At 40.9% G+C, this 13,975-nt stretch overlaps 1 protein-coding gene across 2 annotated transcripts in view; it reads right to left on the bottom strand.

Annotated features, from left to right (window-relative positions):
* Window positions 1-465, bottom strand: part of CLNK (cytokine dependent hematopoietic cell linker) — a 184,028-nt gene extending 183,563 nt beyond the window's left edge. For both annotated transcript variants that reach the window (XM_064488054.1, XM_064488057.1), the window contains exon 1: window positions 17-465. In XM_064488054.1, coding sequence (XP_064344124.1) covers window positions 17-19 — 3 coding nt within the window. In that variant the 5' untranslated portion in view covers window positions 20-465. The remainder of the gene's footprint in view (window positions 1-16) is intronic.
* Window positions 466-13,975: the final 13,510 nt, after the last annotated feature.

The following is a 13,975-nucleotide window of genomic DNA, read 5'->3' as shown; positions in this document are numbered from 1 at the left end:
AATTTAATGGACTTACCATGGACGGCACCGAGATTTAGCCAGAGACACAGCTAAACAACTTGCAGCTGCATTCACTCTGAGTCTTCTAGATTATGGCCAAATCCCAGCTGCCATAACAAACAGAAGCACCGGATTTTCTCCACCATCAAAATGTTTTGCGTCAGGGCTTGTTCGGAAATCTCTTCCCTTTCTGGACCCCAGTGTGAGGATCTTGCTCTATAAGTATCTTGGTCTATCTGATGGGTGCAGTGGTCAAGGGGAACCAAATCAGGTCGAAGTCCCTGGTAGTTACTCACAAGGACACGCAGTTGCTGGCAGGAGCCCGGAGTCTGCTGGCTCTGGGACAAAGCAGGTGAGCAGAGCTGAGGAGGGGCCACAAGCCTGACTCACACCTGCTGTTGACGTCAAACAGTTGCCTGTCCCCGTGGTGCTCTTTCCTTATGTTCACAAAGGCTAAGCTCAGGGAACTTGTCTCTCCCTCCCCTAGATCAGGAATCTTCCTTCCTAGAGTAAAGTAGGGAATGCGCCATTTCTTTTCTTTCCCTAATTTTCAGGATTCTATGTAAAATCTGGATGCTGATCTTTTGTTATGTACATTTCAAATATCTTCTCCCAGGATGAGGCTTGCCTTCTGGGTCATGGAATCTTTTGATCAACAGAGGTTCATCTTCCATTTCATATTGATTAGTGGTAGATGCCTGGAGCATCACTTTACAAAGGGTTTTGAGACCATGGGCAGCTCAGTCGGAAAGCGCACCACGATCTATTAAGGATGTCTGACAATCATGCGGGCCCCCAGGACTGTCATTTTTATACCCTGGAATAAGCTACCAAACAGTCAAATGGATTTCAGTTCACACTTCTATCAATGTACCCACTGCATGGAACTCTGGGGACAGGTGAATGGAAAGACAAATATTCATGGAAGGAGCAGGGGTTGTACAGACTGTCAGTAGATAGTAGAGACACACATTCTCTTTCTCAAGGAGACAGGCAGATTTCACCCTCTTCGAGGAAGTGGCATGTGCTCTAGTTTTGAAGGTTGAATAGAAGTTTACCAAGCAGGGAAAAGAATATCTCAAGACATGTAAATGGGGAGTGGGGTGAACAGAACGGTGTGTTCAGGGAAGTCCGGGCAGTTTGGTGGTTGGTCCTGTGTCATCACATGTGTAGCAGGAGATGGTGAGAGATGAGGCTGGGTGGATGTCAGGGGTTCATGTCATCATCGTGGACACACTCTGCATGTTAAGAAGTTGAGACTTTATTCAGCAGGTTGTAGGGTGTCATTTCCTGGTGCATATTTTAGTTAGTAGCTGGGTAAAACTGTGTAAGATGATAAAATAAGGCTTGAGTGGAAGAATAAGAGACACATGAAAACAGGCCATGCCTACCAGTTAGCAGGTGGTAAGACGGAGCATCAGCTAGGTCTTACATCAGGGAGGTGGCCTCAAGCTTCATATCTGGTTTTAGCAGAAACTTCTACCTGAGGATAGAAAGGAAGCCATGGAAGAGGAAGTTTAGGGCTTCGTCTTTGAAAAATTGCGGCTAATGAGAGTAAAGGGCAATTAATAGGGACGTGGACCCAGGGGTTGGGTAGAAATCTAATTATCAACCTTGGAGTACAGAGACAGAAAGAGACGAGGGCTTGGGACTGGTGCTGTGCTGTCATGTGGGCAGTTGGGCTTGTGGGTGACAAGGAGGCTCTATTTCCAGAGCCCATGCAGAAGGTCAGATGCTACCAGAGCAAAGCTGAGTTGACACTCAGAACTTTCAGCTCATGTGTTGCCTGTAGCCTTGGCAGAGCAGAGGGGCACAGGCTTATGACTTCAGAGGACTGGGCCTAAATCCCCTCCAGTGTCTACAAGATCTTGAACAAAGCTGGCTCCCCTGTGAGAGGCAGCGCATCCCTCCCATGCCAAACAAGATCAGTGCAGTGGTGAGCAAAGATGGCAGGACCATCCTCCTTGCTGCAGGGAGGGCACTCAGGCTTGTCTTCTCAGTTTCTGCTGGCTTCCTGCCCTCTGCCTCTTCCTCCTCCCCACAGCCAGCCCTTCTAGGATTGAACCAGGAAGGAGGGATGTGGGCACTTCCAGAACCACTTCTAGATACACCAATCTTGTGAGCCAGGCTCTGAGCTCTGGTTTTGATGAACCCAGTGTCAGTTTGACATCCCCTGTGTATGCTTCAGTTCTCACCAGAAAGGGCTTAAATGTGGCCCAGCTGAGTGACCTAGGTCACACGTAGGAATTCTCTGAGCTCCCACTTCCTCATCTGCAAAGCAGAGAGAATAATCTCACCTCCGTGCAGTTGATAGGAGGTTTTCTTAGGCGTGTTGGTGAAATGCCCACACGACACATTAAACAGCTTTGCCAAGTGCTCCGCATGTGTGACGGTCACCATGACAGTCATGACAGTGATCACGGTGTGTGACGGCCTCTTGTGCCCCGTGTCACACCTTGGTGGTCTTACCAGGCCACTTGCTCCAGGGAGAGAAGAGCAGGTGTGTGGGTTTGAGAAGGAGCAGGGCACAAACATATAAATAGAGTGTGAGGCAGAACAGAAGGAGAAACCCAGCTAGAGAGAGAGAGACGCCAAATCAGGTAGGTTTTAATTTAAATATTCAGTGGCTTCTTTGTGGCTTCAGGAGAAAGGCAATTATATGGTATTATACAAAGATAGTACGTAGAGGAAGAGTATGCAAATAAAGGGCCTATTAGAGGGACCTTGGACCAGCCCAGTAGTCCATTTCATGACATCTGAGACCTTCCATGTTTGGGCAGGAAGGATAGACGGTCCTTTCCCCTTCTCCAGGGCTGTCTTTCTTTACCTCTCTCTTTGTCTCTGTAGAGATCGTCAAGTTTTCACGTGTTGACTGAAATAAAACACACAACCTAAAAGCTGAGATTCATGTTTTATTCGGTGGACATTTCTGAGGACTTTAGCGCTAGATGACAGCCTCTCAGATGGCTCTGAGGGACTGCGCCAAAGTGGCAAGGCAGAAGCCAGTATATGAGTTTTTGTAACAAAGACCAGGTAGTCAGAATATCAAAAGATTATTGTTAAAAAAAGATCAGGTAGCTCAAGTTAAGGAATTTAGCACTTTTCTATGTATGGGAAGGTGCAAAGGTCTGGGCTCATTGAAATCATTCCTTTGATATGCACCTAGTTATGTAGGGCCAGTATCTTGTTCTTTCCCATCCTGAGTTCCCTCAGGGGGCAACGTTGGGGGTGGCTGCAGACACAGGGCTGCCTGCTAGTCTGCATCCTGTGTTCCCACCTTTCACTGTTGGGGGTAGCGGGTAATGGCTGATGATTTGATGGCCACAGCATTCTTTGTTTACTGATGAGGCTCACTGTATTTTTTGTTCACACATATACTGATTTTTATTGTAATTTTCTGTTCATCTGTCTTGCCCACCAGACAATGAACATTTTGGAGGTGAGGACTATGTGTATATTTCACCTTTGTTATCCAGCAAAGATGGGCAATGTGAGTCTTTTGTGTTTGTGAAAAGAATCAAAGTTGACTGCAGTGAAACCTCTCCAATATAGGATTTGTGAACAGTTTTCAAAGAACACACATGAAAATGTAGTTTCTCGTAAAAGGGATAAACAGAAAAGGGTCAAACAAACCGAAGTTGTGTGCAGCAAGGAGAAATACACAATGTATCATCAACAGTACGGGTTGGCTGAGTAAAAAAGCCTTACATAATATATGAGCAGAAGAATTGAAGCAGGAGCCAAGGAGATCCCTCAAGGAATAATGGAGACCACCAGAGAGACAGGACTGCCCGAGGCTAAGTTATTGAGCCTCTATTTTTAAAACTGCCTTTGAAAAGAAGCTTGAATGAAAGAAAAAGAATGTGTGCAATTAGAATGTATTTTTCTTTTGTGTTCTTATCTGCTTCTCTCACAAGCTATTTTTGGGAAGTTTGCATTAACTTTCTAACAAAATGCCAATTAAAGCAACTTTTAATAGGCTGTGTTTAAAAGACCGAATCCAAAGAGAAAAGCGTGTTTATATCTGCACGTCAGTATAGAAACCAAATTCTTAATCCTACTTGGATAATAACTGAAATTCTCTGTTGTTTTCACCTGAGAAAGCAACATATTAAATGGAAAAGCAAACTCAAGTAGTGATAGAGAATGCATAAATCTGGGGCTGGGCTGGCTTTCTCCCATTGTTTTCTTTTATCTTTCCTTTTTTCCCCCAACCAGTTCCTCTCTTAAAAGTAACTTGTTTTTCAGATATTGTCAGATGACATCCCAGCATTCATGTTTATAATCTAAACTGACAATACACTCGAGTCTGTGTTGACAGTCTGAATGTTTCACATGACATCAGCATTCACCTATTTCTGGGAAAATGAATTAAGCCACAGTGCAGTATTTACGTTTGGATTGCAGGTGCTCTGGGCAGAGTTCCAGTTACACTCATGACTCTTGTTGGAAAACAACTTCAAAGTGGAACCAAAAATTTAATTTGGTCCAACATGCACCTTTCCAGACTGACCATATTCCAACTTTTCTTTTATAACTCCTTATTTTGGAGCTTTCTGTTCTCTCTGCATTCTGTTCCTCTTCCCTTTCCTGACTGTTTAATTTCTGTCCATTCACTGAGTCTCCTTCAGGCCTCACCCCTCCGAGTCCCCACAGAACCTGTGCTAACCTCGTTGTAGCCTTTATCCCACTAGCTTGTCACTATAAGCAATTGTCACACTCTCTCCATCGTTGATGTAAGTTGACAGCAGTTTTATTGATTGATTGATTTTATTGATTACAATATCCTTTCTAATAGAAGGACTGATTGATGCCCCAAGTATTCAGTGTATGCCTGTAAAATAAAGAAAAAAAAATAAAAATGAGAGTGGAGAGAGATAGCTGGATAGACACCTACATGCAGAGTTTATAAATATATATGGACGATGGATACAGATAAGACAACAGAAAGTGAGATAGACAGACTGATGGATACACAGGTGGATAACAGGTGGAACCAAGAGGAAGAATGATGCAATGATGAAGGCCAATGCTGTTCTCTTAGCTCATCATTTTTTCATTCTTCATGACCTTTCTATTTAATTCTTAGGACAAGTCTAAGGACAGTCCGTCTTACTTATTTTGAAATGATTGGTTCCTTTCTCTATTCTGTGCCTGAAAATGTAGAAAGTAAACCAGTTTTTTGTTGTTGTTGAATTTCATCAGCACTCAATTTTGCAAAGTCACCTACAACTGATTTGGTTTCCTTTGAACTCTTATTAAAAATGTTTTTGCCAATTATATCTGATAAGACAAGTAAGTGTTTATGTGATAGGAATCCATTCACTGTACAAATAAGAAGAGTGGCATCAGTGGGAGTCACCTTTAGTCATAGTTGGGAAGATAGGGGTGGCTGCCCCTTTGCCCTGATGCCTTTTCTGCTAAGTGAAATCAAACTGACGGATAAAAGATGCTGCCAGGAGGAAGTTCTCTGACACCCTGCCTCTGCTTATATATTGTATGATTAGTGTGAAGGACTCATTACTCTCATATCTGACTTCTATAGAGAACTCTGGGGTAGTCACATTTAATAGGAAAAATTTCCAGCCCGAAACACTGAACACAACATCCTGAGCCAGAAGGAAGTCCTGATTTCTTTGGGAGGTAAATGTGGGGTTTTGAGGGACAGCTAATGTGGAGAATCTGTTTCTCCTCTCACAGTGGCCACACTGGTCATCAGATGAAGTTCAGACTTGGGCAACAAGATAGACCCCAGGATGAGAGAGGTGACCCTGAGGTTAGTGTAGCTTAAGACTCTCCAGTTGTGGGCAAGCTATTCTTAGCCCCTGGGAAATGACGGATGAGGCTGGCATTGTCACAGAATTTCCTTCAGAGTGATTATTTGGATGCTCATAAGAATCCTGTAAAGGAAACTAAATATTTAAACTATTTGTCTTATCTTAAAAACTTTGAATTTGATTTTGTGACCATTTTTTGGGGGGCCCAATGTCATCAAAATTGGACTGAGAAATGCAGTTCTCACATTCTCCCAAGCTTCCTCCTGTGTCTCAGTTGACCCAACGTTCCTGTACTTTCTCTCCTAACCTGAACACAGTGTTCAACATATTATTACTAGTTTTTGCAGAGAAATTATTAGTTTATCCATTGTAAACAATTCCTTAGGACTTTCTAGGAATTGTTCATAAACTCTGGGTTGAGTAACATGACTGTAAATATTTATGCTAGTGTATGGCGATATAAAAAAGGAGTATAAAATATTAATGAAAACACTCCCAGGCTTTACCTTTCTCATGGGAAAGTTATCTCACTTCTCCTCATCTCAGGTTCCATATCCACCTGATTGCTTGAGTTCTTGGAAGGAGTCAGAAGATAATCTGAGGAAGGCATGTATCAGAGTGCCTGCCTTACAGGAGATGCTCAAAGATGTCTGCCGCCATTATGATACAATGGCCTGAACTGCCTCTTACCTGCCCCAGGATCAGTGGTGGGTATGCTCTTGCTAGTTTGGAGTTTCTTTGGTTTCCTGTGTCTCACCTTGTCAAATATACTTTAAAAAAGATCTAAAAATCATCAGTGCTCATATTATTCATAGAACAGGAAGACATCTGAGACTGGAAACATGAGCAGCGTATCATGCATTTGGTGTAGTGTCCTCTTTCAACCCTTTGATTGACAGAAGGTCAAAGCCTCACAGCCCAAGTTTGCCAACACTGCAACCAGGACCACCTGTGATCCACTTCCTTCAGCTTCAGTACTCACTGCTGCTCTAGGAAGATGGCTGCTCCAACATGCCTGGTTACCTGTCCATTTACTCTTTGATTCCAGGAGCCTTCAGCCAGAAGGCTCACAGAGGCAAGGCATGGGTCTTCTGAATTTTGCATTTCAAATTCAGAACCTTTGTGATGGCCTATGAGACTGTAGAACCTGGCCTCATCTACCCTTTGGGTCTTACCTCCCAGATTTCTCCTCTTCACTTGCTCTACTCCAGCTGTGCAGGCCTCCTAACTTTCCTCAGACTCAACAATCCTCTACCTCAGGGTCTCTTAAATTTTTTTTTAATTATGCAATTTTAAAGTTTACTTTCCATTTACAGTTATCACAGATATTGACTCTATGCTTCATGTTGGACAATACATCCTTGAGTTTATCTTACACCCAATAGTTTGTGCCTCTCACTCTCCCCACTTCTATTGTCCCAACCCCCTCTCCCCACTGGTGACCAGTAGTTTGTTCTTCTTATCTGTGAATTTTCCTCTTTTTTGTTATATTCACTAGTTGTATTTTTAAGATTCCACATAAAAGTGATATTATTACCGTATTTGTCTTTAGATTTTCTGTTCCTTCTTCCTGGAAATGCCTCATCCCAATGTTTCCATGTGACCCCCTCCTCTTCTTCCTTTGGGTTTCTGGTGAAATGTCCCCAGTTCTCAGAGAGGCTGTTTCCTTCAAGCACTGCATACTACAGCAACACCTCCTTTGCCCCTTTCTATCCTCTTTTACAATTTTTTTCATAGTCCATTTAACCACTGGACAATCATTCTTTGCTTATTTTTGAGTTTATTCTATAAGGTCCATGAGAGCATGATGTTTGTCTTATTCAATCTTTATTGCCTAGACTAGTGCATTGAGCCCTGTTAATCATTATTACCTCAGAATGACAGGACCACCCCCCCGGCCGCACCTCTAAAGTGTTGCCCATGCTTTCCTGTTGTTTAGACTTCCCTGCTTCTGTCTTTAAATTTGGCTTAATTTTCTGCAGCCAGCCCAAATCTTCCATCTCCTTGAGTCCTTCAGTGAATATCCCAGCCTAAAGGGGTCACCTGCTTCTCTAAATTGCTTGAGAAATAAAAAAAAAAAAAAAGCAAAACAAAACTTTCCCTGCCAGTGATCACGTGTGGTCTTGTATGTGCAGAGTAGTGCATTGAATTATGTGAATATGTCCTGAAGTCAGATTGTCTGGGATCAAATCCTGGCCCAGCTGTTGATGAGTTGAATGACCTTGTACAAGCTACTTAGCCCACCTGTGGGTCACCCCCTCCCCTGTTGAAGAGGACAATGTCAGCGCCCATCTCATGAGTTTGCTGCAAGGACTAAATGAGTTACATTCATCAAAGTACCATGCCTCGTACACAGTACATACTGGGCTCATGTTTGCACCTACTTTTATCAGGTAAATAAATTGTGCCCCCAGTTAGATCAAAAGCTCGATTCTCTGTACACCCCATAACATATGGTAGAGTCTTTCACACAGCGGGCGCTCAATAACTCTGTTGACTTTTGGTAAAGTTATTTCCCAACAGAAATGTCAGAAGAAATGCTTAGAAAAATTATGCTGAAGCAGTTGTGTTTGTAAAGCTGTTTGGGGACTCAGGAAGGGTAAAGGAGGGTCTCAAAAGACAGTTCCCTTGCACACTCATTTGAAAACATTTTCTCAGCATTTAGTATGAGCCAGACAATGTGCGAGATGCTCTGGGGAGGCTGCAACGGAAAAGCATGCTTTCTTTTTCCTCCAAGGGTTCGTGGGGATGGATATATGAACCGATAGCTGTACGCCGTGGGAGAAAGGCTACAAGGGAGGTGTGCACAAGGTGTGAGCGTGTCACAGCCGTCATTTACGGATGGGGGTGCACTGGATAGTTACTTTTTCAGGTTGACTCAAGTAGCCTACATTTCTACTTCTGTGTGCTGCATGAGTGATTTTGAAAACAAGAATGGTGTTAAAATTGAAAATGGAATAGAGTCCCTAGGGAGCAGGAGCAGAAGTGGTTTGGGGGAGAATATACCAAGACTGTGTGAAATAAGAAGCACAGATGGTATGCTGTTGATTTCTTTAGATTTCACTACAATCTAAAAACATGGGTCTGAACACAATACATTGAAAAAGACTTAGGGTTTTTTCCCTTACTGTTCTAGCATGTCGTTGATGAAGAAAAGTACTTCTGTGCTCAATGCTCTTTTATTACAAGAAAGTAAAAATGGCATAAAACTGTAGGGGAGCTGACAGTGCCAAGCGGAGCAGAGCGTGTTCCTGCCTGCGGGTCCGTCGTCACGCTGTTGCTCTCACCTGTCTGCTCCTACCCATCATTCAGATTTCTAAGTCCTCTGGCAATGTCTTCCAAAGAGAAAAGCAAAATTAACATACTTTTCTGATAAATACTGGCTTAAAATGTAATTCTAACCCATGCCTTTAGGAGATTAACACACACACACACACACACACACACAACTTGGCATCTTTTACTTGTGAATTTATCAGATTGAAATTCCAGTTTTCTATTTACTGTGGTACGTGGGTAACCGGTTTGCCCACCATAAGCCTAAATCAATACAAGACCAATATACTAAAATCAATTGCATTTCTGTATACTAGTAATAAATAATTTGAAAATGAAATTAAGAAAATGACTTTATTTATAGGAGTGTCAAAAATGTAAACGTATTTAAGAGTAAACTTAATAAAATATATGAAATATTTGTAATATCATACAGCATTGTTGAAAGAAGTTAAAGACCTAAATAAGTGGAAACATATTCTATGTTCTTGTATCAGAAGACAATGTTGTCAAGATGGCAGTACTTCCAAAATTCATCTACAGATTCAATAAACTCCCAATCAAAGTCCCAGCAGATTCGTTTCAAAGAAACTGGTAAACTGACCATGAAATCTATATAGAAATGCAAGAAACCCAGATTAGCCAAAACTATACTGAACAAGAGCAGTATTTTGGGGAGAACTCATATATTTTGACTTCAAAACTTACTGAAAATCTATAGTAATCAGGACAGTAGGGCACTGCCATAAAAATGGGTATTTAAAACAACAGAATAGAATCAAGAGTATAAAAATAAACCCTTACATTTATCACCAGTTGATTCTTAATAAGACAGTTCAGTGAAGGAAGAATAATTTTTTCAACAGATCTTTTCTGGGACAACTGGATATACACATGCAGAAGAATGCAATTGGATTCTCTACACCATGTCTAAAAAAAATTAACTCAAATGCATTGTAGGCCTAAATGTGTCACCTAAAACTATAAAACTCTTGGACTAAAACATTAGAGTATATATTCGTGACGTTGGGTCAGGCAATTTTTCTCAGAGATGGCATCAAATGCACAAGTAACCAAAAGAAAAAAGTGTATATAAATTGGACTTCATCAAAATTAAAGCCGTTTTGTTCAAAAGATACCAGTAAGAATGTGAAGGGTCAACCACAAAATGGTAGAAAGTATTTGATAAGAAGTTTGTATCCAGAATAGACAACAAATTCTTAAAATCCAACAATACAAAACCAAATAACCTAACCAAAAAATGGGCCAAAAATGTGAATAGACATTTCTCCAAAACATATAGACGATTTCTTTAAAGAAGATACACAAATGGCTGATAAGCTGATGAAAATAGTGCTTAACATTATTAGTCATTAGGAAAACATAAATCACAATCTCACCTGGGTATCATCAGTTCACTCCCATTAGTATGACTAAAATCAAAAAAGCTTTTTTTTTTAGAGGATATGAATAAAATACTAAACAGAGTCACCCTATGACTAGAAATTTGATTTCTAGTTATATACCCAAGAGGAAGGAAAACATATTTTCACACAAAAACTTGTATACAAATGTTTATAAGCAGCATTATTCATAATAGTCAAAAAAGTGGAAACCACTCAAATGTCCATCAACTGATAGCTGAATAAACTAAGTGTGATATATATTCATTCATGGAGAATTATTCAGTCATAAGAAAGAATAACGTACCGATACATGCTGCAACGTGGATGAACCAGAAAATATTATGCTAAGTGAAAGAAGCCAGTCACAGAAGATCAATGAATCCTTTTATGAGAAATGTCCAGACTAGGAAAATCCAGAGACAAAAGGTAGATTGGTGGCTGTCAGGGAGAAGGGGTAGGGGAAACGGGGAGGGACTGCTAATGAGTGTGGACGTTTCTAGGGGGTCATGAAGATGTTCTAAAATGAGATATTAGTGATGGTTGCACAACTCTATGGGTGGGTATTCTAAACCCCACTGAACTGCACACTTTAATGGGGTGAATTTTATGATATGAGAATTATATCTCAATACAGTTATATGTAAAGCACCGCAACAACAAAGTTCAAAACAGCACTGACAAAAAACATGTTTTCAATAATGGTAACGTTGGAATGAAAGATGCCTGAGGTCTGAATGGATCTTGAAAATCTTCTAGGACAATGATCTTGGTTTGCTTTAATCCCCTGGAAAATAGTTACATTTAATTAATTAATTAATTGATTAATTAATTTGGGGGTAATTAAGTTTACTTATTTTACTTACATTTATTTATTTTAATGGAGGTACTGGGGATAGAACCCAGGACCTCGTGCATGTTAAGCATGTGCTCCACCACTGAGCTCTACCCTCCGCCCACTTACTTCTGTATTAGCTTCACAACAATGACCAGGAATTATTACTACTCCTTTAGATGACTCTCTTTGCATGTTAGAGAATTATGACAGCTGTCATTATTATTATTTTTTTACATTACATTCTACTTTATTATGTTTTTACGAGCCAGGCACAGAGTGATTTATATCACTATGCATTTACTATCTAAGTCATAAATTGGTCGTAAGGACTATGACTGGTTACATTTTCAGAAACAAAACAGACCTAGGAAGTGAAGCAGCTTTCCCAAGGTCACACAGCTCACGAAAGAACTGAGCTCTGACTTCTCAACTCACTTTTAATTAGTATTCCACATTGGCCCAATTTTAAGCTATAGTATGTCTCCCATAATTGGTAATCCTTCCTTTTTTTTTTTTTCTCCTTCATGTCACCTACACAAGTTTAACCGTCTCCTACCTAATGCGCTACACTTACTTGAAGTTAGTTTTCATGTCCCCTTAAATCTCACTCCTATTTTAGATTTCTAAGTTATGGTCCGGAGCCACTTTTCTATATGCATCCTAAAGTGTGGTGTCCAGAGATTACAGAATTTATTTATTTTTTGTTTTTGTTTTGGGGGGGAAGTAATTAGGTTTATTTATTTTTTAAATGGAGGTACTGGGGATTGAACCCAGGACCTTGTGTGTGCTAAGCACATACTCTACCACTGAGATATACCCTTCCCATGAGATTACAGAATAAGATATGTGACTGCAAGACACTCTATTGTAGGTACTTTGAAAATAGAGATTCTTACTTTGGTTTCCCAACCAACCTTTAAAGTTAGACAATATTTTGCACATCTTACAAATTGAGCTCAGGGAGACAACATTGAGCTCAGGGAGACAAAGATTTGGTCCAAGTTCACACAGCCATGAAGTAACACATTCAGGATTTGAAACCGTGTCTGGTTGTACTTGTCACTACTTACCTGAATTAGTTAATAGACTAGAAATCCCCCATTTCCTCAACACTGCAGACAAACAAGAATTAACTACTTTAGTGGGAAGGACCCTGAAGAACTAAGATCTCCAAGCAGCTGGAGGTTGTAAATCTTAGGGGTGGAAGTTAGTCTGAAGCCAAGCTTATTTGTCGTAATTAGAAGTTCTAACATTTCAGAAGGGCGCCTGGTTTGCTGAGCAGGTGACTCTTCCTCAGAATCGAGAAGCAATCCTTTCATTTCATTTTATTTCATTCTGTTTCCCTCCCCACAGTGAGGTAGTGTCTAGGTGAGAGCATTTCTTCCCTTCTCCTTTCTTCTCCTAGAGCACCCTTTCCACTGAATGCCTTTTATCAGTGGCATTAAAACAAAAACAAAAACAAAACAAAAAAACCTGACAGTTATATTGATTAGAGCATGAAATTTGCCTTTTATGCTGAAAGATATCTTTTTCCCCCAAAACTTTTAGAGTGATTGCACCACTTGGCAGTGGGTTGGGCACAGGGGATGGGCACCTGCCCTTGCGTTAGAGACTTGTCCCCTCTGATGACAAGTGCTGGTCCCGTGCAGGGCGTGACCAGCAGTCTTCCCAGGTGCCCAGCCCTGGCCTTTGAAGGCAGACAGCGGGCTTTAGTTTAATGAGGCAGCTGCTCCCAGGGCCGCCTCAAGTCAAGCTGGGACAAACCAGCAAGACTGTGGAAAACAGTCCACAAATTGCAGCCATCTTCCAAAGCAGCTCGGGAATTCCCACCAAGGTGAATCAGCCTCCCACTCCCCCTCCCAACAAAGGAGACAGTGAGCCTAGGGGGTCCCCCGGAAGATGACTTTTGGTTCTCATTTTTACTTTCCAAATGAAAAGTCAGGAACTGAGAGTTTCGTGGAGAACCACGAAGGCAGGTCTGAACAGCAACATCTCACTTCTCTAAGGGAAGTGGAAGCAAACCCGACCAGCAAGCACGTGGAGGACCAAGCTCTCAGCGACTTTGCCTACATCACCTTCCTTCATAATAACCCTTCGTGGTAACTAATCATGAATACATATACATGTGTTTATATATGTATATATATATAAAAATATATGAATATATAAATATATATATGAGCATAAAAATATATTTTTAGGTTCAAATTCCAAGTCCATTTAATATTTGAATAAAGTATTTGGCTATATGAAATATATTTAACATATTAAATATGTGAATGTATGTTGATTATATATAATATATATTTGAATGTTGTACATATGTGTACATATTCACATATTTTATAAATAAAAAGTTCAAATATTAGGAAGCAGACATGGAATTTGAACCCAGACCGGTGTGACTCCATGCATTTGAAACTCTTTCTCAGATTCTCACCATAGAATAGAATAAATGTTTTCTTCCATGATTCCATTAGACTTCTTGGTATGTCACAGAGGTAAAGAAACAGCTCATGTCTCAATGAGCTCATGTTTCCTGCTTTCTTGTTTCTTTCTGAGCCTCCTGAGCATTAATGAGATGAAGGTAACATTTCATTTGTTGGTGCCATTGCTGGACTCTGTTCATTTAGTCATTTGACATGCAGGGTAAGCCAGCAGGGTAAGGTCACAAGGGCTGT

This window comes from Camelus dromedarius, chromosome 1 (assembly GCF_036321535.1).
Source record: "Camelus dromedarius isolate mCamDro1 chromosome 1, mCamDro1.pat, whole genome shotgun sequence".
Lineage (NCBI taxonomy): Eukaryota > Metazoa > Chordata > Mammalia > Artiodactyla > Camelidae > Camelus > Camelus dromedarius.
The sequence above is the reverse complement of the archived record's forward strand: the minus strand, read 5'-3'. Positions and strand labels throughout refer to the sequence as shown.